The 23,277-nt window shown below is 59.4% G+C and overlaps 1 protein-coding gene across 1 annotated transcript in view; it reads left to right on the forward strand.

The window, feature by feature from the left end:
- Positions 1-23,277, forward strand: part of Sh3pxd2a (SH3 and PX domains 2A) — a gene marked incomplete at its 5' end in the record, with an annotated part of 196,155 nt that overhangs the window by 163,432 nt on the left and 9,446 nt on the right. Inside the window, 3 exon segments of the mRNA XM_005403799.2 lie at positions 11,740-11,853; positions 15,040-15,123; positions 19,800-19,917. Of these exon segments, the coding sequence (XP_005403856.1) occupies positions 11,740-11,853; positions 15,040-15,123; positions 19,800-19,917 (316 nt within the window).

Consider the following 23,277-nt stretch of genomic DNA (forward strand, 5'->3'; position numbering starts at 1 on the left):
CTTTAAAGTTGCAATTGCCCCCATTTCATTTTTGTCCCATTGAAGAGGGGCTGAACTCAGCCGGGAGGGAGAGGGCGATTATCAGCCCATGGCCTTTAGTGAAACCAACTCGGCTTCCGACCAGGAAGCTTCCAGTTTAGCCGAGACAGCAAAGGGAAGAAAACACGCAGATCTGTCGGTGTGTACTTCATCAGGACCGCAGAGAACTAGTTCAGGGCTAGGGAGAACCCTTTCTGCCTCCGGTGAGCAGTCAGGGCCCAGGGCGTTCTGTTCCCACCGCCTCGTCTGCAGACCACGAAGGCAGGCACGGTGCCCGCATAGCTCATGAGGTGCTTCTAGGCTTTGCTTCTTGCCGTCCACACCTCGAGGAGGCCATGTGCCTGCAGACTCTCATCCCACCAGTACTGCTTTCCTCAGCCCTTTCCTGGGCTGCTCTGAAGGAGCGGGTGGCATCTGGTGTGGCGTTTGTTTTGTGAAACTGTACTCTGCCCCCACCATGGTCCTGCAGTGGTCTCAGGTCTCGGGGAGGCGGAAAGCAATCCTTCTGCGTCACACAGTGAGAAAGGTCTGTCCCACTCCTGTGCTCTTCGCAGGCTTCAGGCTTGTTTCAGCTTGATGGTCCCCAGTTATAACCGCCCCTCTGATGCTTCTGCCCTGGTAAAAGAGGCTGCAGGCTACAGTCAGCCTCTGCAGTTGTGACACAGCTGGAATCTACTACAGTGCTTTCTTTTCATCAGGTGTACTTCTATGGTTGGAGTTGGTGATCCTAGTTGTTTCCTTCACTTTCTTAGTTCAAGTTAAAAATAAAAAGACAAAGCTGGGTGTGGTGGCGTATGCCTGTAATCCTAGCACTGGGGAGGCTGAGGCAGGAGGATTGCCTTGAGTTCAAAGCCAGCCTGGACTACATAGAGAGACCCTGTCTCAAAAAAACAAAAATAAATAAATAACCAACTAGATTGCACCAGACATGTATTAGTGCACAGCGATAATCCCAGCTATTCTAGAGGCTGAGGCAAGATCACAAATTTGAAGCTAGTCTGGGCAATTTAGCATGACCCTGTCTCAAACTTATAGATGAGAGTCGGGGAGAGATGGAGAGAGCTGGGGATGTAGCTCTGTGGGGAAGTGCTTGCCTCGCGTGTGTGAGGCCCTGGGTCCCATCTGCAGCAGCACACACACACAGATCCCGCCTCATAGCACCGTCTCGGCAGTGGGCTGCTTATACTGCGGTTGTCTCATAGACTTAGGGAGCCGAACAGTTCCTGTTGCCTGGTGATGCCATAGCTGTTACACGGCAGCACAGCACTCCCCGCATGTGTTGGAGCTGGCACCGGTGTGCATAAACCTAACAATCCCAGTCGCAGAAAGGTACAACACGTACAACTAATCGTGTGACACGTAACTGTATGGAGTCTTTGATAACGACGAACAGTTGTGTTCCTGGCTCGGGTGTTTGCAGTACCTGTTAGTTTGCTGTGCAACAGTGTGTCTTATTCTGCTTGTGTATCGCGCATTTGTCATGCATGGAGTGACACCCGCCCACCTGGATGAGTGTAAGCACACTTGAGGATGTTGAGTAACTGAAGTTGTGTTAACGATGCAGTTCTCAGTACGCAACGAGCGACAGGCAGACAGACAGACAGACACAGAGAGAACTTTTTTTAATGTGAGCCACAGGGCACGTGGTTCGAGGATACGGCCCAGGTGCTGTGTGGCGTGAGACTGTCTGAAGTTTGAGAAGTGCTGGTCCCACCTGGCAGTGCCCTTGGTTGAGATGCTGTGCAGGAAATCCCCTCGGCCCGCGTGTCCCCGTCCCACCCTGCCACGGGGCCTCCTCTTGGTGCGGCCGGGGACTACCAGCCATGCCTTTGCTTTCCTGAGAGTCAGGGCTGCGTGGGAGAGAAGGCCGGGGTGGAGGAGAAGCAGGAGGGGGCTGGCTTCCTGGGCTCCCCTGGGCAGTGGAGGACTGGGGAGCAAGTACAGCGAGCGGCTGGTGCTGGTCTCCTGCACAGGTGGGAGCGGCCTGTGAGCGCCGCCGAAAGCGTGCCGTCCTACGCAGCAGACCTTGGCACCAGTCCCGACGCCATGCCTCCCGCCAGGCACTTTGGGCCTCAGAACTTGCTCCTCCTCACTGCCAAATGAGGGACCCACGCTAACCACATTGCCTGGGATTTCCCAGTTTGTACCGAAAGTTTTGGCATAATTGTTCGTAGTATTCCTCTGTTTGCTGCAAAGACTTTGGACAGTAAATTACATGATCGCTGTTCTAAGGCTCGTCCTTTCATCTTCCCGTGTAAGACTTAGCACAGCGTCAGATGTGACCTGTCATTACCATCTGCTCAGACCTTTGCCTTTGGCTTCTGATCCTGGCACGGCTTTTGTTAAACGAGATGGTGCCACCAGCACAGTGTCTCTGTCCTCACCCTGGGCTGATTAAAACGTCCGGCGGGACAGGCTCCCATCGCATCTCCTGTGGCCACGCCGGCTGCCAGCTGCGAATCACACGGTGCGTCCCCACAGCCCCCGTCGCTGGGAGCTCAGACACACCAAGGCCTGGAGGGCTCTGCTCTGGCACACTTTGACCTGCCGAGCCGGAGGCTCACGATCTCTCAGTCCCACGGTGGTCTGGCCCTGTCTATTCCGGCTACACCTCCCGCCAGCGCTGCCTGGATTAGTGTGAGGTCCCCTCTCTGGGGCTCTCTGACCATTCCTCGGGAGTCCAGTCCGTGTAGCCTGTGGCCACAGCCAGCATCGAAGTTGCCGATCTCTGCTGTAGAATTTTTCCTTGAGAGTCCGGGCCTTGCCCCTTTTGTATCCTCTGGCTTTGCTCCCGTCTGTCTCCAGGGTTGCTGGTGGCAAGGGCTTTTTCAGGTGGCCTTTTCTGGTAGCCGGCTGATGAGAGCTGCCTGTCTGTCGTGAGTCCATTTGTCCTGCTATGGTCAGCGTGCACTTGTAGTCCAAGCAGCCCCTTCCAGGACTGCGCAGGAGCACGCAGACCCCCACCCTGCCTGCAGGCTGCTTCCCTGGGGCTGTCCCTCGCTCGGGAGAGAGACTGGCCTCTCCTTCCTCCCCTTCTTCCCTGGAACTGCAGGGGGAGCCATGCCTGCTGCCCTCTGCCTCCCCTTGAGGATTCCCGCTCCTCCGGCTTCTTTGAATGTCTCGTTCTCCCCAGCCGCTTCTCTCCCGCCTTGCGCATGATTTACGATTATGTTAGCATTTACTTCTTACATCTTCTGTCCCTCAGAGGTGCTGTCTTCTCGGAATCTGTCCACAGGCCTGCACCTCCATGTACAGTAGGGCAGGCGGGGGACGGTAACTAACGGTGGCATCCCACCTGGTCTTTCCCTCAGATCATCCTCCTGTGACATATCCTGGATGTCCCAAGGCTGAGCCATGACCCCTTCCGCTCTGCCCTTGCTGGCCCCAGGCCTCCCACCCAGCCTGCCCTTCTCTTTTCCCCCTGGTTTTAGCTGCGGTTCAATTCAAGTCTCTTCTCTGCCAACTCTTCTGCCCTGCAGTCTGATCTCTGATGCCGCGGTTCCCCAGCAAGCACCGCATCAGCCACCACCATCTCCCACGGCTGCCCTCTGTGTGCCCGTGCTCCTTGCCCCTACACCGCTTCGTTCCTCACGCAGGAACCTTGGGCCATCTCATCTCCGTCTGCCCCCAGCCTCCACCGATACCAGGCCCCAAACCAAACCCACACTTCACAATAGAGACCTTTCCAACAAGGCTAAATGCCGGGGACACCTGTCTCTCCTCTGAGATTCTAGACCCCTGTCCCATCACGCAGAACTCCTTACAATTGCTCCTTCCCTAGCACTCCCTTGGCTTGCACTTACACGCCATGTGAGCCCTTTGCGCGTTGCTGAGAATCGGGTGCTCTCTGAGGACTTTTGGGGGACGACTCATCTAGTCCCTGTAGCAGTGCTGTGAGTTGAGGTACAGTCCTAGGCCCATTACACAGAAGAGGTCACTGAGGCAATTGCCCTGACTCATCGGCTGAGAAGTGACCCCAGGCAGCCTGGCCTAGAAGCCCCTGCTTAAAACCGTTCTCCCCCTCCACGCGTCATTCCGTTGTGTGCCCCGCGTGGCCTGCGAATGCTCGTTATTCAGGCCACCATTAGGTTCCTTGCCCACGGGCCTGGCCCCAGCCCAGCTCCGGCTCATCCGCGCGGCGGGCAGGCTGGCGTCCAGGCAGGGAGAGACGGCGGCAGCCCAGCTCTCGCTGCGTCCTTGCCATGGACTCCACAGAGCCTTCCAGATGGTGACGTAACAGCCTGTGCTAATGGTCTTGGAATCCGGGCGCCAAGGGAAGGCTCTGGGGCCCCGGTGGCCTCAGAGCCGCATCTGGGGAAAGGAAAGGGCCAGGGCCACAGAGCAGAGTGGGTGCCGGCCGTAGGACAGGTGAGGGGAGGGTGAGAGGGCAGGGGCTGTGTGGTGCACTGGGGGGCCTGGGGGAGCCTCTCACCCACACCAAAGCCACTTCTGTTTTCTTTGGACCATGGCACCACATGCTGGGAGCTGGAGTGTGTCTTGGCAAAAGGCCGCAGTGACGAGCCTCGGACCAGGGGAGGCCTGGCCAGGGAGGGCTGCCCCTGCTCTTCTTAAAGGCCCAGTGCGCATGAGCAGTCGCATTTCCAGTTCCTCTAGCCCAGTGGTGCAAACCTATGGCACGCCTGCCACAGCGGGCCCTTTGCATCACTGAAAGCTCTAAAAGGTTCGCCATCACTGCTCTAACCTCTCAAAGGTCATAGGAAGGGCCGGCCTGGGTCCAGGACAGAAGCGGCCCTGTAGGGCTCAGCCACATGCCAGCTGTGGGGTGGCCAGGCGGGAAGTGCTGGTGCCGTGTGCCCGGCCAAGCCCCTCAGTCCTCTTCCACCTCACCATGTGGCACTCACCAGTCCTCACCCTGCCCCTCTCCAGCCCTACTCCCAGGAGAGAAGGTGGGGTTGCCCAGACCCGCCGCGCTCCTCCAGAGGACAGGTCTGCACCAGAATGGAAGCATTGCAGGCAGCAGGCCCAGGTGCTGGATTGAGTTTGGGGAGGAGGAGCTTCTAGACCCCCAGACCCCAAACCACGAAGACCCAAGACGGCTGCATAACCCACCCTCCGTGCCTGGACCTGGGAACCCCAGGAGGCCTGGGTTAGCGTTAGTGGCCGGCTGGAAGGGACTGGTGTCAGAGCACCGCGGAAGGGCCACGCGAGGCCTGGAGAGCGCCTAAGGGTGCTGGGTCTCCCAGGCTCCGTGTGAGTCTCACGCTGTCGCCATGTGCTCTGGGTTTGTGCTGAGGCCAGCCTGTAGCCAGGGCATGGGAAGCCGCCTCGCGGCGGCCTCAGCAGCCGGTGTACAGCGGGCCCGCTGCTGTGTGCCCTGCCTGGGTGCTGGGGACGAGCCTGCGTCCTGACGTGTGTTATTCGTGGTGCGGGTGTCCCTGCCCGGACAGCGCCTGGCACATACTGGTGCTCAGTAAATACCTGCGGCGCAGGAAGGTCTGCCTGCTGATTGTACCGCGCGTCCCTGATTCGGGGCAACCTGAGGGGCGGGCAGCGAGGGAGTCTCAGGGCGGTGACTCGCCCCAGTCACCCAGCGAGGACGTGGGGAGGCTGAGAGCCAAGCCTAGGTCCAGCCTGTGGAAAGGGGGCTAAGAAGCACCCGTGCGCCAAGACCCGGGTGAGCCGGAGGGAGGGAGGACTGGGCCTCGTGGAGGCCGCATCCCACGTCTGGAAGGGAGGGAGGGTGTCCGAGGGAGAGGAAGAAGCAGGGGTCTCCCTCCCCCCCTGCGTGCTTTGTCCTACCCTGAGCTGTGACCTTGGAGGACTTTATTAACATCCTAATTGTGTGCAGCTGGCCTCCTGCTGGCCCTAATGAGCTCATTATTTTCCCTCCTTAAGGAGGCCATTGTGGCCTGGTCACCCTGGGGACAGCAGTGGACTGGGAGTGCCCATCACTTCCTGCCTCCCCCTGCCGGACGCGGCCCCCTCTTGGAAAGGCGAAGGCCCCCGGCCGCGGCACTGTCTCTCGCAGCGCCTCCCTCCGTCTCAGTCCTTCGCGCCCTTTCTCCTGTCTCGCTGCAAGAGTCCAGCTCTGTGTCACTGGCAGTTTCGCTGTCTCTTCCCGACCAACCTCTCCCCTCATGCCAGCTCCAGTTAGCGTCTGTGCAGGTGACCGAGCAGGTGGATCAGCTGAGGATGAGGCTGGGCCTACGGACAGGGCATCTGGTTCCTGGGTGGACAGACTGGGGCTGGCCGTGCGGTCTCCCTTCCCCACCTGGCCTGAGCTGCTCAGCCCTCCCGATGTGCCCTTCTCCTCCCTGCGGCCTCTAGAGCCTTGTGCAGTGGTTGTCCCTGAGGCCACCAAGCAAAGCTAGCTGCGAGTGCCAGGGGATAGTGCCACTCCCTCGGGGCCTTTGCCTCCTGGGAAGGGCTGGGTCCAGGCCCCTGGCCCTGCAGAGGCATTGGCCCTGGTGGAAAGCAAGGTGAGCATGAGACAGACTCCAGGGCCCTGGCCAGTTTGTCCTCGGCCAGTGACCTCACCGGCCCGGGCTCAGCCTGGAGACAGACCCCTCCTGCGCATCAGATGTACACATGCCCTGGCCCAGGCTCTCTGGATGGCACAATTTCCCAGCAAAGGGCCTGGGCCCAGGAGACCCACCTCAGTGGGAACGCCTGCCTAGGCAAGGGCTGGCAGGCCGCATAGGACAGGGCTGCCCACCGAGGCTGGAGGCGTGTGCTGAAGGCCAGCCTGCACCCTTTGGGCTGCCGCCAGCTTCACTGTCTCGTCCCCAGCCTGCTCCCTTCCCCCCTAGAAGCCAGCTGACACCTCGGGAAGACACCAGGTGTGCTGCCCACCGGGGAACAGCTGTCCGCATAGATAGAGGCGTGGCCACTTCCTCAGTCCAGGGGCGTGGGTCTCTTCCCCAGGAAAGGAGGCCCGCAGGATGGAGGAGGAAGGCTAGCAGGGCCAGATGGGAGCATAGACATGCAGGAGGTGGCCAGGCTGCTCCTGTGTGGCTGTGGTCCTGCCTTCAGTGAAGCACACAGCTGCTGTGCAGACCTGCGTGTCATTTCGCATCCCATCTGATCCCCACACCATCCTGCACGGCACCTTTGCCCTCATTCCACTTCATAGATGAGGAAGCTGAGGCTCAGAAAGGTTAAGGCACTTTCCTGAGGCCACAGCACAGGGAAGTGGCAGCGGGAGGGTTGAGACAAACATCTTCGGATCCTGAACTTGAGCATTGTGCCTCAGTTTCCTCCCCTGCCAGGCTACCAGCCACAAGCTCAGTTCTGCCCTGAAGACAAAGCAGACCTGGTGCTGATGGTCACCAGAAGACTGATTCTCAGAGATCAAAGCAGCTGCAAGCCATGGGGCTGGCACTGGATGCTTCCCAGCCCAGCCAGCTGGGGGAGAACCAAACGCGGTGGTGGGCTGCATGCTGGACTTCACAGGGTCAGTTGGTCTGGCTTCCGTCCTGCCTCCTCTCCACATTCAAGGGTGGCCCTGGGACATTTTGTGCAAGGAAAATGTCTAGAGATAACTCCTCTCCAACCCCACTTCCCACCATGCTTTGAGGAAAGAGCAAGTCTGCTTGTGGGACAGAGCTTGCATTCTCCTGCAGCTGCACAGGTCCAAGTCCACGCACACACAGCCCCAGCAGCTCGCCAAGACGTCACAGGCCCTCATCGCCGACTCCTAGGGGTTTACCTGCCTGTGCGGTGCCCACACACGCCCAGGGCTCTGTTACCTGTACGCATCAGCACACAGCACCTCCGCTTGTAGCATGCACACACATACATGTGCTCAGAGGCATCGGCATCGACACGCAGACATTCAAGGACATGCATCTCCAAGGAGTCACCTTTACCCTCATGCATGCAACAGACATACACCACGTTGCTTCGGCAGTGGCCAAGATGGATCTAGAGGAGCCTTTTTCATCTGGGAAGTGGGAAGTGGGAGGAATGGTAACAGTGACGTCATTTCCTGAGATCCTTGGAGTGAATAAAGTGATATACGTCAAGCTGAGAGCCTGACGTGGCACCCTTCCTGGTGTACTGCATGTGATACGTGCGCATGCACAGAGCCTCCTTCCCACTCACGCGTGCCCATCCACACATAGATGTGTACACACACGCAGCTCACCTCCACCCTACGCGGACACATTCGCCTGCCCGCCCCCAAACCCAGCACACCTGGATGCACCAGACTCAGGAGCAAAGGTGTGCAGTGGAGGGGGGCCTGGAAACCCCATGGGTCCCCTTGGCCAGCTAAGCCACACGCAGGGCTTCGGGTCTGTGTGCTCCTCAGGGGAGCGGTGACTTTGGTCAGGAGCCCAGGTCGCTGCAATTGACATCTGAGCCACTGGCTTCTGGGCGAACCCTGTCAGCAGCCGTGGTGAGAGCAGGCCCAGGAGTCTTTCCAGGAAGCCCAACCGTGCCTCATGCCAGGAATCCTGGGAGGTCTGCATGGAGCCAGGCTGGGCACCTCCCATGCCCACCTGTCCATGCCCACCAGCACCCTCAGCTCAGCAGAGGTGCCCACAGCCAAGCTGGTGGCAGGCTTTTCTACAGCCATCATCTCTCTGGTGCCAGAGGGGACCTGAGACTGGACACTGCGTAGTCCAGCTCTGCAGGTGTTGGGGCTGGAGTGGAAGCCGCAGCTTGTGTTCCCCAGCAGGGCTGGGAGAGCCCATGAGGCCATGAGGACAGTGGCCATCTCAGGCCCAGGTTCTGGGCCACACCAGAGGGATGGGCTTCTAAGCTGTTGTGCCAGGGAGAGAGATGCTCACTGCCAGCAGGCCATGTGGCCAGGTGCCTCAGAAGCTCAGGGCACAACAGATACTGAAGAAGAAAGGACTCGGACTGCCCTGGTGCGTCAGCGGAGAAGGCGCCCAAGTCCTGGGACCCTGAGGCTCTCCAGACAAGAAGGTCAGTGCAGAAGGGAGAGGATGGCAGCAAGAGGACAGCAGACACGGGGACTTGCTCCCAGCAGTCAGAACACCGAGTCTGGATAAGACTGGAAGAGAAAATCCCTCGGGAAAGCAGGGCTCGATTCCTCACAGTCTCACACAAAGGGGGCATCTTCCCCGGCCGCCTCTAAAGCCTTTTGTGCCCACAGAGAGGGCTTGCCTGCTTCGCTTCTGCTGAGCAGAACTTTGAGCCCAAGTCCAAGTAGAGATAGCCATCCAGCCTTGGGCTCACACACGGAAAGGGAGGGAGGGTGCTGTGAGTGGTGGACATGCTTTGGTGTAGAAAAAGCAGCTCTCTGTGAAGGGATCTTGGCTCACACTCAGCAAGACCTATGCTTCCAAGCTGTGCTGTTCCTCGAAGCACATCTCATTGTGTCCAGTGACAGTGAAATCCCCAGCCCCAGCCCAGGCCCACCCTGGGGAAACCTGCTCCTGGGAAGAAAGGCTCCCATGTGAGGCCAGACCTTCTGGACACTTCCATGACCTACCAGACCTTGGCTTGGCTCAGGGGCATGGGCCTCGGGTGGTGACTTTGGAAAGAATCTGCAGTTGAGCACCAGGTGTGGTGACACACACCTGTAATCCCAGCACTCGGGAGGCTGAGGCAGGAGGATCGTAGCAAATTTGAGGCCAGCCTGGGCTCCATAGTGAGCTCAAGCCCAGCCTGGACTGCATAGGGAAACCCTGCCTCAAGAACCAAAGAGAGAATGAGAATCTGAAGATGAGGGAGCCGCTGGCAAGCTGGCATTAGAACCTGGCTCCGGGGAACCCTGTGAGAGCCTCAGCTCCCAGGCACCTCCTACCCGTGATCCCAGGTTGGGAACTCTGGCTACTGATCTTTGGGGCTTGGGGGGTTCTCCTGGTGATTGACCGCAGAAGGACTGAGAGGGCTCGGTGCCCAGTGCTTGACGACCGTTTGCGCTCCAGACTTGTCTCGCGTGGGGGCTTCAGTCATTGTGCTTGATGATGACTGGTTAAGGCTGATGAGTGAGGGCTCTTATTCCAAATGATCGAATCCCAGCTCCTGTTCAACTAAACAGCAACACAGAAGTCCAGCGAGGGCCTCTGGCTTTACGACTAGGCGCGCCTAGGTGTCAGGACCGGCTCATCCCCACCTCGCGTCTTCCCTGCTGCTTTTTGACTTAGCTCTCAGGCCTGTGTCTCCACTGCCTTATGTGGGACTCGGGACTCAGGTCATCGAGGCACCCGCGTTGGTTCCTGGAAAAACCCTTGAATGGCCTTTCTTGGTCACAGACCTGTCCCTGGAGGATCACAGCATCCAGAAAAGTGACAGGCCTGGTGAGAGACATTGGCTAGGTGTGCCCACTTCTGTGCTCCAGGAGGCTGGGTCCGGTAGTGCAGGCCCAGTGAGGTGGCACATTCTGTGCCATGAGTCCAGCGTGGTCTGTGGAGAGGAGCTGGGACGGTACTTCCCGGCAGGGGCTGCCAGGGTTCCTGAGAGTGCTCCCCCAGAGGCTGAGGGAGGAGACATCCCAAGGAGGACCCTTGCAAAGTCCACTGCCCTCTGGCTGCCTTGGGGGCCCCTTCAGCCACAGCCACTGAGCAACCAAGGCCAGGGGCCTGGACTTCAGGGAGATGAGCTCATCCACCCTCCCAGTGGCCCCACGCATGACAGGCTCCGAGGGTGCAAAGGCTGCGGGTCAGAGGAAGGGATAAAGGGGGCCCACGCAGCCTGAGTAGTATCTTCCTAACCTGAGTCTGGCTGGTGGGGGTTTCTCCCCAGGCTGAGTGCTGAGGAGCAGCCGAAGTGCTCCCTGCCACCTTCCACTACTCCTAGGCTGTCCTTTCCTCGGCAGCCTAGGCGTCTGCTTTTGCTGGCCATCTCCACAAAGAATGACAGAGAAACCGCCATGCATGCCATCACAGAAAGAGCCCAGCACTCCTTGCCCAGCTTGTGGCACTCAGGGTCCTCCTGGTTCAAGAGAGGTGGACAGCAAGACCTTCTTCGACCGTGTCAGTAAGCAGCCTCCTGCTCAGCAGCTGGCAGTGTCAGGAATGGGCTCTTCTGTTAATACGAATGCCAAAGCGTCCAAGAAGCAGACAGAGGTCAGGTGGAAGCTCCTGAGGGCCTAGGACCACCTCCTCCAGCCTGACCTTGGCCCCAGAGTGAGCCCTGATACCGCTAGCCCTGAAGGGTGCTTAATGCACATGCTGACCTTGTCATTTCTTAGGATTATAAGCCACTTGGAACCAGTGTCTCCACCCAGAAGCTGAGTGGGGGCAGGTACCTGCTGCCCTGACATCCCTGCAAGGGTCACGCAAAGACAAAGTGTCCACTTACTTTTATTGAAATGGTACCACCCTGCACGGGCAGCAGGGAGTGGCTGAAGGGGACTGCTGACCTGTGCCAGGGCGCCGGAGAAGACCTGTGAGGCTCCCGCCTGGGTGCCTGTGACAGCCAAAGCGGCCACACTAGAGGTCCTCGTGGGCTGAAGGGCCCTGCGTGGTCTGTGCACACACAGAATGTGCCTGGCCTTTCACACCAAGGACAGGCCGTTACTTCCACTTCATTTTTTCATCGGACCTGTGTAAGGAAGGGCAGTCTGTGAGGCCCTCTTCTTGGGAATGTGTTTGCCTTTTCTGGCTGAGACCGGACATAGGCTCTTCAAGGCTGGCCACGAGCCAGGTGTTTGCCAGGTGTCCACGAGGCGTGGCTCCATACTCTGCCCTCGGGCCACTGCTTGCCCCCTTGTCCTCCACCACCCTGCAGCCTCTTACGGCCTGTTTTCCCTTGTCCCCTCCGCAGGCTGGTGGTTCGTGAGCACCTCTGAGGAGCAGGGCTGGGTTCCTGCCACCTACCTGGAGGCCCAGAATGGCACTCGGGATGACTCAGACATCAACACCTCCAAGGCCGGGGAAGGTAAGGGCCTGTGGGGTGGGGGTGAGGGTGGGGGCGGGGGAGTAAAGCTGGGGTGGGCTCAGCCCCTTCCGGAGGCAGCTCTCCCCCTCTGCTCTAAAACCACCTGAATCTCCAGAGTGAGCTGGGCCATCCCTAGGCTCCTTCCTGTGGGACCCCACCCCACTGAGGCTGACCCACAAGCCCCCTACCCTCCACCCCACGCCCATCCTTGCTGGCTCCAGGACGGGGCTGATAACAGGAAATTCTCTTGAGGTGTGGAGCTTGGGCTTTGGCGACTTCAGGGCAGAGGGCGGGGAAAACAGTCTCAGGACTGGACCCCAGAACACCCCTCCCCAGAAGTCAGGGCTCTTCTCAGGGACCCACAGAGACCACCTTTGCCCCCAGCCCACACCGGGCTTCCCACAGTAAGGGTGACCCCAAGAGGCTATGTACGCCCAACTCTGCTGTGTGTCCTGGTGGCTCAGAAGCCCGTGTCCTGGGGGGCCACCAGCCTAGCCACTGGGGCCCTTGGCCAGGTCTCAGGGCCGGAGATTGGCCCAGGCCCTACACAGTTACTGGCCTCCATGTAGCTCTGGCTCTGTGAGGTGCTCCTGGGTCCTTCTCCCCAGGCTAGCACTGGCCTTGGCAGCCTGTCTGTAGACCCAACCCCAGTGCAGGCTGCCCAAGCCCGGGAAGCCGAGCCACACAGATTCCCGGCTGCGTGCTCCTAAGGCCTTCCAAACCTCCCGTGGCCTGGCAGCAGGGCTCCTCCCCTAAAGGCCAGTGGGGACAGTCCAGGTGGGCATGTCTGAGACACAGCCGGATGGAGGCCTGCCACCAGGGCTCAGGCCTCTCCAGGCTGTGCCTCCACCCCCTCCTGCTGCCCAGTCCAAAATAAGCAGCTTATCAAGTGCTAGCTCCTAGACTAGCGGCCAGGCCCCGCCCTTCCTTCTGGGTCAGTGCTTTATTTCAGCCCCTGGTCCACACCAGGCCTCTGCAGTGTCACTACCTGTGACAGGTCTCAAGGACAGCGTCAGTGGAAGGGCTCGAGTGTCTCCCTGAGCCCCAGACAGGGCCACATCCCAGTCCTGCTCTGTTCCCACCATGCCCTGCTGAGGTGGAAAACTATGGCCCTGAGCCAGCCTGCTCCAGTTTCCCCAGAGTCCCGAGGCCTCATCTGCCCGAGTCCGCATTCAGAGGCCCCGGAGCTGGGCCAGGGCTTTCGATGCCCTCTCCACCCCCCTGAGAGGACACCGCTTTTGTCCCCACACTTCCAGCAGCGGGGCCTGAGGCTTCCAGACAGGTAGTGCTTGTCCTCCTCAGGTTTGGGCCCTGGGCCTTCCCCTCGGACCACAGCGCCTGCCCATCAGCGAGAAGGGTCACTCGGGGCCCCATGTGTGGCTGCAAAGGCTGCGCCAGGAAGGACAGGGCATGGGGGTCAGGCGCATGGTGGAGGCCTGGGCCCTGAAGCTGAGAGGTATGAGCAGAAGCAAGGTTCTTGCTCTTGACTGCCGTAGAGTACAAATCGGACAGAGCCGGTGCGAAGTTCTGGGCTCCGAGGTGTGTGCCCATTCCCCAGGGTGCCCCTTCAAGGGGACCTGCGTGCCAGCATCCGTGGCGGCATGTGGCGAGCTGTGGATTCTAGCACCACTGCTTAGGCCTCTCCTCCGGATGCGCAGAAGCGCTCAGGGCTGGGCCCAGACCCAAGGCTATGGCCACCACTCTGCACATCTGCAGCCCTGTGGTAGGTGTGAGTCAGAGGTTCCTTGGCACCCCTGGGCCTCTGTTTCCTGTTCGTGAGGTGGGGCTAGGGCCAGCCACATAGGCTTCTCAGGAAGCTAGGGGAGATGACTGTAAGTGGTTCACACTGAACCAAGCATGCAGGGAGTAAAGGTCAGTTACTGTGACGGTGACAGTGGCCCCTGGTCCCAACGTCAGCCACACCTTCTGTCTTTACAGAGAAGCTGTGTTAGCCCTGATAGCCAGCCCCACCTGGGAGGCCTCGCCCAGGACCTGATTAGTGTCCTCACATCCTTTCAGCCCCTTGTCTTGGCCCACACCAGGGAAGGAAGTGTCACCCTGTGACAGATGAGATCACAGGCCTCACAGGGTAACAGTTTGCTGACAGCGGGCTGGACTAGAATCACACCTCCTGGCCTGTTGTCCAGGCCGCCTGCTCAGACTGGGCAGGTCACGTGGGCCACTGTCCTCTCAGGGAGAGCAGACACTTCCCAGGAGGCTTTGTGGGGTTGGTCCAAGTGTGTCTGGACAGTTTCACTTTTCATTTTAACCACAAGCCTCTCCCTCTTCCAGGCCTGGGGAGCTGGGCAACCTCCTGCTATGGTGCCCAGCTAGCATCACGGTGTTCAGCGTCCTATAGGATAGCAGGGCATCTCAAGCTGGCATCCAGGCACAGGGCCACGTAGGGGCTTATGGCAACCAGAGGACCAGGGCAGGGTCTGCCCAGGGAGCACAGGCAAAGCAAGGGGGTCTCCAGCACTGAGAGGCATGGTCTCTGCTGTCAGAAATGGCAGGAAGCAGCACAGTGGGGCTGTGCCATCCGTCTGTGCATCTCATTCAGCGACCCTGTCCTTGGCCGGGGCCGGGCTCTAGGATACACAGACACCAGGCCGAGTCCTGGTCCCCCCAGATGGCACTGCCCAGGGGGGATGGATGAGAAAGCAAAGCTGTAAGCAAGCCCAGGGGGGAGTTCTGAGCCTGCAGGGAAGGGGCCCTGGGCTCTCCTGGACACACGTACCCTTCCCCATGAGATGCCCGGCCCACGGTGGCAAGTTCACGCTCATGAGTGAGTGGATGCCAACTTGACTGCCGTGGGACCCCGGCACTCCTGAGAACGGGCACCGTCCAGGAGCTGGGGAAATGGTGACCTCTGCAGTCCTGCAGGCTGCAGCCAGGGTTAGGGCTGGCGTGAGGAACCTTCCTGTGCGTAAGGTGCTGAGACCCTGAATTCTTTAGTTCACTCGTAGATGGAGGGCCATAAGCTCAGGTTTGAGTTTTTCCCACACGCCAACTATCTGTGCCCGCTGGAGGTGCCACTCGGCGCAGCGCGAGGGCTGGCCGCCAGGAGTGCGGACCGCTCCCTCCCCATCGCCGCCTCCCCTCCACCCCGCCCCTCCTCTCATCTTCATCTCCATTCTTTCCGCCGGTTTGCGTCGGCTGCGTGCACCATCACCATCTCCCCGCCAGTGTCCAAGAGACGCAAGGCCTATCAGCGGCGCCTGGATCGCCGGTGGACCCTGGGCGGAATGGTCAACAGGCAGCACAGCCGAGGTGACCGTGGCCACCTGCTTCTTGGCCCTGCCACTGCTGCCCGTCCCTACTAACACCTCCCTCTGCTCTCTCCCGCTCTGCCTGGGGCCTCTGGACTCAGCTAGACACGCAGCCAGGCTTCCCTCTCAGCGGCTGCCCCTGGGCCTGGGGAAGGGGCCTTGCTTGGGAATTGGGGTGGCGCCGGGCTCTAGCTCACTCATGTCCTGGGTTGGGGGTCATGGGTCTTAGGACACAATCGTGGATCCCACGGAAAGGAAGGCAGTCCTGAGGACAGGGAAGAGGGGGGACTTCGGGTCTTTCAGGTAGGGTACCTTTTGCCCTGGACCCTGCAGATCAAAGGGACCCAGGGCACCTCTGTCCCTTTGAGAATCCTGCTCTGTCCTGTCAGCCGCTTGAGTAAGCAAGGGCCACCCACAGCCATCCTCCTTCAGCCAGCTGCACTCAAACCAGGAAGGGCGGCCCCAGCCAGACCTGACCGGGAAGCCAGACCCAGCCTGGCACCAGGGCACAGGCCCAGCCTGCGCTGATAAGAGCTAGGCCCTGCCAGGAGCACTGGCCTCTGGAACTGAATCAAGAGGGTTCCAGGGAGGCCGTGGCTGCAGGCTAATGCTGGAGCCGAGACCTTGGCTGGCCTAGAGCCTTCCCGACATCCAAGAACTTGAGGGGTGAGGGACAGGAGGTTGGTGAATGCTCCCAGAAGCATCCGCAGCACCCTCACCCTGGGCCGGTGGGTGACCAGTGTCCCCTGCCCCAGATGTGCTCCTTGTGATGACACAGCTAGAACCAACTTGTCATCCCCGAGAGGGTCTGCCGTGAGTCCTGGCCTGCCTGGAACGCAGAGGTGCCGCCCACCCCCATTAGTTTCCAAATGACAGTGCGCTCACATGTCGGTGCCGGAGGCAGCAGGAAGCCCGGACTCTTGGGTGGCCACAGGCTCAGTGCTGGCCAGGGGGAACCTGGCTTATCCTGCAGGGCAGAAGGCCAAGCTCCAGAAAGGGCAACAGGCCAGATCTAAAGCAAAGGCTACCCTAAAGCCAGAAGGGAGGGAGCAGCGCTGCTGGAAGCCTGGGCCGGCCAGGAAGAAGTGGGCCTGGAGTCACACAGCAGGACGAAGGTTTGTCCTCCCCACACGCTGAGCCCAAGTGTGACTGCCTCCTCACGCGCACACACAGCCGGCCCCGTCTGCACCCATGCGTGGCCAAGGGCCAGTGTGACTGCAGTGCCGTGTCCTGTGCTCACAGTGACCCATGGACACGTGTACACAGTTCGACTGTGCAGCCACATGTAGGCCGTGCCCCGGGTACGTTACTCACAGGCACAGATACGCACAGGTCTTGTCCACAGTCGCGTGGTGTATACACCTCTGCAGCAGTACTCACGAGCGGGTGTGTGCGCGCATGCACACGCGCACGCGCGCACACACACACACACACACACACACACACACACGGCCCCTCATGCCGCTCACACATAGGCAGTGTTTTCGCAGACACAAGCACCCACCTCTGTGCACATTTCCGCAGTCCCCCGTCCATGAAGCTACCCAAGCCCACAGCATCTGTCTCTTTCCGTGGAGTAAGAGACCTGGATAGCAGTTTCCCAGCCTTGGCCCTAGGGGCTGTGTGAAGTTGGACAGCCAGGAATGGCATGCGGAGAGCCGGCTGAGGCACCGCGCTGCGGACCGCAGACCTGGGGGAGTGGGCGGCAGGTCACCGAGTGGCTGGACAAGGGCAGGCAGTGCTTGCTGGGGCCTCCACTCCAGTCCCCTAGCCCCCCGGCCCCTCAGCCGCCCAGGCCTTTGCAGTCACATGGCCTCTGTCTGTCTCTGTCTGTCTGTCTGTCTCTGGGGAGGGTGAGTTGTGGGGGCCAGGAAGGGAGCAGAGAGACTGCTGACAGAGGGGAAAGAGTTTGGAAAGAGGAGGTGCTGTGGTTTGGAGGCCAGACCAGGCTGCCCGCCCCCCACCCAGCCCACAGCTGCCTGGACGGCCCTCACCGGGCGGGCAGGGTGCTCAGGCCCCAGTGCTTCCCAGAAGCCCGAGAGGCCTGAGTTCAGGGCTCCCTTCCCTCCCCCTGCGTCCTGAGGCCCTGGCCCACCTGGATGACTCAGCCGCCATGGAGCCCCTTCCACCTGGGCATTTTCTTGTCTGGACCTCCCCCAAACCCCACCATGGGGTCTGTGGCCCAGGGCCAGTGGAGGGTCTGTCTCTGCTCATCCCTCGGCTCACCCGTGAGCTGGGAGGCGTGAAACCCATGTGGCCGGGTCCACACCCCTGCCATCAGAGCCAGTCAGAGCAGAGAACTGAGTGCCCCAAAAGGCAAGTGGAAAGCGCTGATCTGGCTACCCAGCTGTGCCAGGGCTGGGGCCCTGAATTCCCCTTCCCTGGAACCCCCACAGCGAGCGGGGCAGGACAGCGCTCTTACCAGTGTCCCAGAAACCTCCGGGGAGTGTGATTGCCACAGCCTCAGATCCCCCAGGAATGGGGCCTTTGGCAGGAGTGGTTCAGCTTTTCTGGCCAGAACCAGTGTCCATGGGTCTATCCATGCCACCCCAGAGGTCAGCACAAGCTGAAGGCCCATGGCTGGTGGGACTCTGTCCCTCGCATGCCCCCCGAGGTCTCTTGTGGCCACGCCTGTCTGTGCCCACGCAGGATGGTCCAGGCGCTGTTCTGGGCTGTGGGACAGGGCCCCTCTGATCTTCCCCCAAGGAGGGCTGTCATTTTCCTCTGCAAAAGCGACCTTGCCTAGGAAAACTGTAATGATGGCTTCCTGCTTGAACCACAGGCTTTTAAAAATAGCCCCGCTGAACAAAGGCAAAATGTAGACCACAGGCCCTGGCTTCCCCAGGCCTGGCACTGCCCCTCTGGCTGCCGCGCGGGCCAGGCTTTACCGTGCCCCACTGGAAAATGGAGCTGGACCAGGAGTGGGCAGGAGCACGGGGGGCTGGCCAGGAAGAGGACAGAACCTCTCCAAGACCAAGTCAGAATCTGGCTGGGCAGGGTTCTCAGGCAGCTTGGCAGCTGTCCTGGGCAGGACTGCAGTGGAATCTGAAGGCCCCAGGAGGAGCCCCCAGGAGGAGCCCCCAGGCCGTGCCGAGAAAGGCCTGTGTGTGGGAGAGTGTGCTGAGGAATAGGACCCTCGCTGTCCTCGCCCACCCTTTGCTTTTTGGCAGCGTTTCAGATGGGGCCGTGGGCCCATCAGTTCTGTCCTGAAGTTGGGCAGGACAGCCGCCTCCACCCAAAGTGAGCTGCGTCCCTCAGTAATCCAGGGGAGAGTAAGTAGACAGACGCCCACCCGGCAGGAGCTGGGGTGATTGTCCGCTGGGAGCCGGGAGGGGCAGGCAGCTCCAAGGAGCTTCCAGGCTCAGTGCTCCCTCAGCCCTCCCCAGCCGTGCCTCCCTCTTCCTGATGCCATCCACAGCCACTGCTCCTCTCTTCCCCGCACTGCTTCAGGCTCCTAGGAGCACCCCAGGGGCGTTCCCAGATTGGCAGTTCTTTCTTCTCTGTCTCTGCATCCCTGTTCTCCCCAAGGGGTGGGTGGGGACCGTGCTCCTCCCGGGCCCTGAGCGGCCCTCTGAGCAGTCACCCAACAGGCAGGGCGTGCTTCACTGGCCAGGTATGGGTCTGTACTCCCTGGGCTTCCCCAGGACAGAAGAGGACCCCAGTAGACATGGCAGCCTGAGCAGAGGTGCAGGAAGGAGCTGCAGGAAGCCAAGGAGGTGCCCCGTACCCCAGCTTCCCATGCCTGCCCTCCCACGCTCTTCCTGAGGTGCCCTGTTCCCTGTGCCTTGGGAAGACTTCCAACAGGATCCTAAAGTCACAATGCAGTAAAACCCTGTCCCAAAATTAAAAAGGTCGGGGTACAATTAGTGGTAGGGCATTTGCCTAGTATGCACGAGGCCCTGGGTTCACTCCCCAATATTTAAAACAAATAAAAAGCCACACCCACCAGAGCAGCACAGGTGGCTCTCCAGGACGCCCAGCACCAGCTGGCAGCCGTCTGAGCACATGCAACTCCAGCAGCTGTGGGGGCATGTGCCCTGGCCGCCTGCTGGAGTCCGCCTGCGGGGGTGGGGTGGGGGCACGAGGCAGTTTCACACACAGGTTTGGCCATGAGAACTTTATCTTCACCACTCCTGCTGAACTGGTGTTTTTGTGGGACCCCTTTGGGAAATAATGTGCCGTTATTAGGGGCAGGAAGGCTCCCCAGCAGCCATGGGAAAGTCAGAGCAAGGAAGAATCTGAGGGGTTGATGTGGGAGCAGAGCTAGGAGAGTGCGTGAGGGGCAGAGGGACGCCCAGCACCTGCAGAAGAGGGCCACGGGGTGCCCTAAGGCATTCAGGCGATGCCCAGAACGGGTCTCAGACTTCCTGGCTCGGACTAACCCCTCCTGGATCCTAGGCCCTGGCAGCCTGGTGGGGAGAGTTGACTTCGTGCTGTCCAAAGCTTTGCCAGGCAGCCTGGGGTCCTGACTGGGTCTGACACACCAGGAGCAGCCGTGATCTCCGACCTCACGACCTTTTTGCTGCCACGCCTGATGCCTGGTGTTTTCCTTCCCTGGAGAAGCAGACTGACCTAGGGCTCCTTAGCAAGCAGCTGAGAAAGGCCAACAAGGACGGGAAGCAGGGCCTGCACCCCAACCTCAAGTAATCTTGCTTTCTTGCTCCCCACCACCACCAGAAGAAAAGTACATCACTGTGCAGCCCTACACCAGCCAAAGCAAGGACGAGATTGGCTTTGAGAAGGGCGTCACTGTGGAGGTGATCCGGAAGAACCTGGAGGGCTGGTGGTACATCAGGTAAGAGCCCTGGCCACCGCCTGATGGCAGGTAGTTGCCAATGAGAGCTGCGCCCCAGCTCTGCACAGCGAAGCTCAGCCAGGGGGAGCTCCCTCACGCTGAGTTCTCTGGACTGGAAAACCAAAGCCTGCGCTCAGCTTGCCCAGCACAGGCCTCAGCTCTGCTCGCAGGCAGTGGTGCGATCCCTTCCTGGCAGCTGCCAAAGTTCCGAATATCTAAACTTGCTTTTCTGCCTCCAGCCTTGGCTGCCTGGCGTGCACCACAGTTGGGGCCTGGAGTAGTGGCATCTGCAGGCCTTGCTGCCCACAGCTCAGCACTCAGGATCCTGAAGTGGGCCTCTGCAGCTCATGTTCCTGGGGGGGGGCTGTTCCACTGCCAAGCTGATTGTAAGGCCTGAGCCAAGTCCAGCTCAGGGCGCCAGAGGTCCTGCCCGTGCCCCTGCCCCTTCCACGCACAGGGCCTTATCACACTGGAGTGTGAGGCTTTCCTGACCTTCTGCGGGTAACAGAAGCCTTGTGGGCTTCACTCCCTGTCGCTGGACTGAGACTCGCCTCGCAGCACACCTGCTTCCAGGCGATGCTTCTGGTTCCTCTGGAGCTGCTCCTCTGCGGGGACTCTACCTGGCCTCTCTCCTCGACCTGCTACCCGGCTCAGGGAGACAGTCCTCTATGGGTGGGCCCTGGGGACCCCCGCCTCAGAGCACCACAGCAGGCAGTGCCGTACCCACTGCGAACAGGATGTGTGTTCCGAGCGGTCTCTTCAGAGGGCAAGCTTGGGCTGTGGCACCTCCCCAACCACACTGACACAAGTACTTGGGGGACAGTTGTTCTGAGCATGGTGGAAAGACGAGTCTGTGCTGAGGGACAGGATGAGGCCCTTGGCCACTTGGAAGCTGGGCCCCAGTGTGACCTGATGGGGCACAGCTCAGAATCCCCCTTGCCTGGTGTCTGCCAGTCAGAACTGGGGTGTCCCTTTCTGTCCCATTAGGGTGGGACTGCACACCTGCACGTGTTGCCCAGAGCCACTGCCCCTAGACTTCCATGTTCTCTAAGCAACAGAAACTGGGGCCAAACCAAAGTCCAGCAGCCACACTCTGAGACAGAGGCCGGCAAGCGTCCTGCAGGCTGGTGGCCTCATTCATCCACCTGGCAGTCATCCAGAAGGCTGATTGCTGTTCTATTTCATTTCAGTGTTTAGCTTTCTAAAACAACTAACCAAAGCAGCCTGAGCTGCTTCAAGTCAGTTCTTGTCCCCAAGGCCCAGTCGTCTAGCCCGCAGGAGCATAAACTGAGGAAACCCTGCTGACACAGTTCCACCTTAAGAAGGCTGCCAGACACCCCTGAACTGTGCCACTTCCCAGCATGCCGGGCCCTTGGTGGATCTTCATTTCTTGTCTTTGTGCTCCTCTCCCACCCCTGGACACGCACATGTGCACTCAAACGCAGAGCCCTCCAGCCTGACACCCCCACCACCACCAGCCTGGGCTGCAGCTACAGGAGTTGAACCCAGGCGCACACGGTCGCTCCTGCTGCCCCACGCTTCTCTGCCCGCAGCCAGGCTTTGACCATGCAACATGAAGGAACACAGAGGGCTGCGAAATAACTGCATTGGAGGCTATAAGCAGCCTCACCATCACCCCGCGGCCCTCTCCCCAGAGCTACACAATATTCACCTAGAAGGTCATCAGCAAGGGCCAAAGCAGTTGTCTTCGTCTTTCCCCAAGATTCAAAGGCAGTGCACTGTGGGCCGGGTGCTGCCACACCCGCTGTGAGCCCCTCTGCTACTTGCTTTGCTCTTCCAAGCCTTGGCTATTGTCTGAGAGAAAGGGTAGATACTAGTTGCTGCTGCTTTTTTTTTTTTTTTTTTCTTGAAAGCGCGTGTAACTCAGGCTGGCTTCAAACTCACGATTCTCCTGCTTCAGCCTCCTAAGTGCGGGGATTACAGGTGTGCACTACCATGCCAATGTTGGACACTAGTTGCTTCCATCCATCCCTGCAACTCTGTGCCTCTGTTTGTACCTGGTACATGCGGGAACTGTCAGGAGCCACACCTGGATGGCTCTCCTTGAAAGAAGAGCCTTCGTCCCTACTTCTGTGCACTAATACCTACAGAGCTGGCTAGGATATTTCTTTATCCCTTCAGTTGTCTTTCAGCAGTGCGAATGGGTCTAGCCAAGGTGCCCATGTGTAGTCTTTAAAGCAATGCGACAGGTCAGTGATGCCCCCTAGAGCTCCCGAGTAGTATGTGTGAGCCGAGTGACACTGCACTGTGCTGAGACTGAGGCTCAAGGAAGAGTCTGTCGCTCTGTGGAGTCCCATGGCATGAAGATTACGCATCAGGGCTGAAGCACTGGCCCCGAAACACAAGGTACTTGCTCCATCTGTGACATGCAGATTACTGTTTCTGCAGATCCTTCTCTCTGCATATTACAGAGGTGCTATCAGGCCGCCTACCTAGCCCAGCTCACACCACTCACCTACTTCCCGCCTTTCTCTCAGTCAGTCATCCCTGAGTCACTTCCTTCTACATGAATCAATAAATCCCGGGTTCTGCCCTGGGTCAAAGCCTTTGTTCGGTTAGCCATTGTTCTGACTGGAAGTAGGACCCCCTTGGCTTCCCGCAACTACAAATACACCTTAGTGTCTTTGTTCTCGCCATGGGTTGCACTGGATGTGGTAGATTGGAATTAATGTACTGGAATTCCAGTAACTTTGCCCTGGGATCACGAATATGAACTCCACCGACCGTGACGAGGTCCAGGGAGGGCTTCCTACAGTCCCAACCCCAGCTTCCATCCCTGAGTTCACTGACGTTTGCCTGCTGCGTCCAGACCGGTGAGCCTGGGCTGACCGCATGTGCCTGTGACACGGCTGTCATGAGTCATTTCCTACTCGAGCTTCCCGGCAAAACTCAGACTGGTCGTAGGAACTCCGGCTTCAGGTCCTGTTCCCGAACCGAACAGGCTTCCAAAGAACTAGGTCACTGTGGGGAGAGGGGAAGTCGTCAGACATCTGGCCTGGAAGAATCATTCCAAAGACCCAGATGTGTCCCAGAGTGCAGATGGGGACATTACAAGCCAGACTTGGGGACATTGGCCACCAATTGCTGGATCCGGAGGTGAGCTCCAGTGGGTTTGCATGAAAGCTCAACACCATGGAGGAAAGGAGGGAAGCTTGTTTTACAAGAGTCACCAAGTCCCCCAGAAGTAAATCAGCCCTATCATTTGCTTTTGCTTTTGTTCATGAGCTTTTAGTTTTGTTTCATTTTGTTTTGTTTTTGTTTTGCTATACCAGTGGTTTTCATTTCACCTCGTTACATGCTTTTATCTTGTCATTTATGGTTTCTGCTTTTTTTGGGCGG

Source organism: Chinchilla lanigera, unplaced genomic scaffold (genome assembly GCF_000276665.1).
Source record: "Chinchilla lanigera isolate Chin_1 unplaced genomic scaffold, ChiLan1.0 scaffold00084, whole genome shotgun sequence".
NCBI classification, from domain to species: domain Eukaryota; kingdom Metazoa; phylum Chordata; class Mammalia; order Rodentia; family Chinchillidae; genus Chinchilla; species Chinchilla lanigera.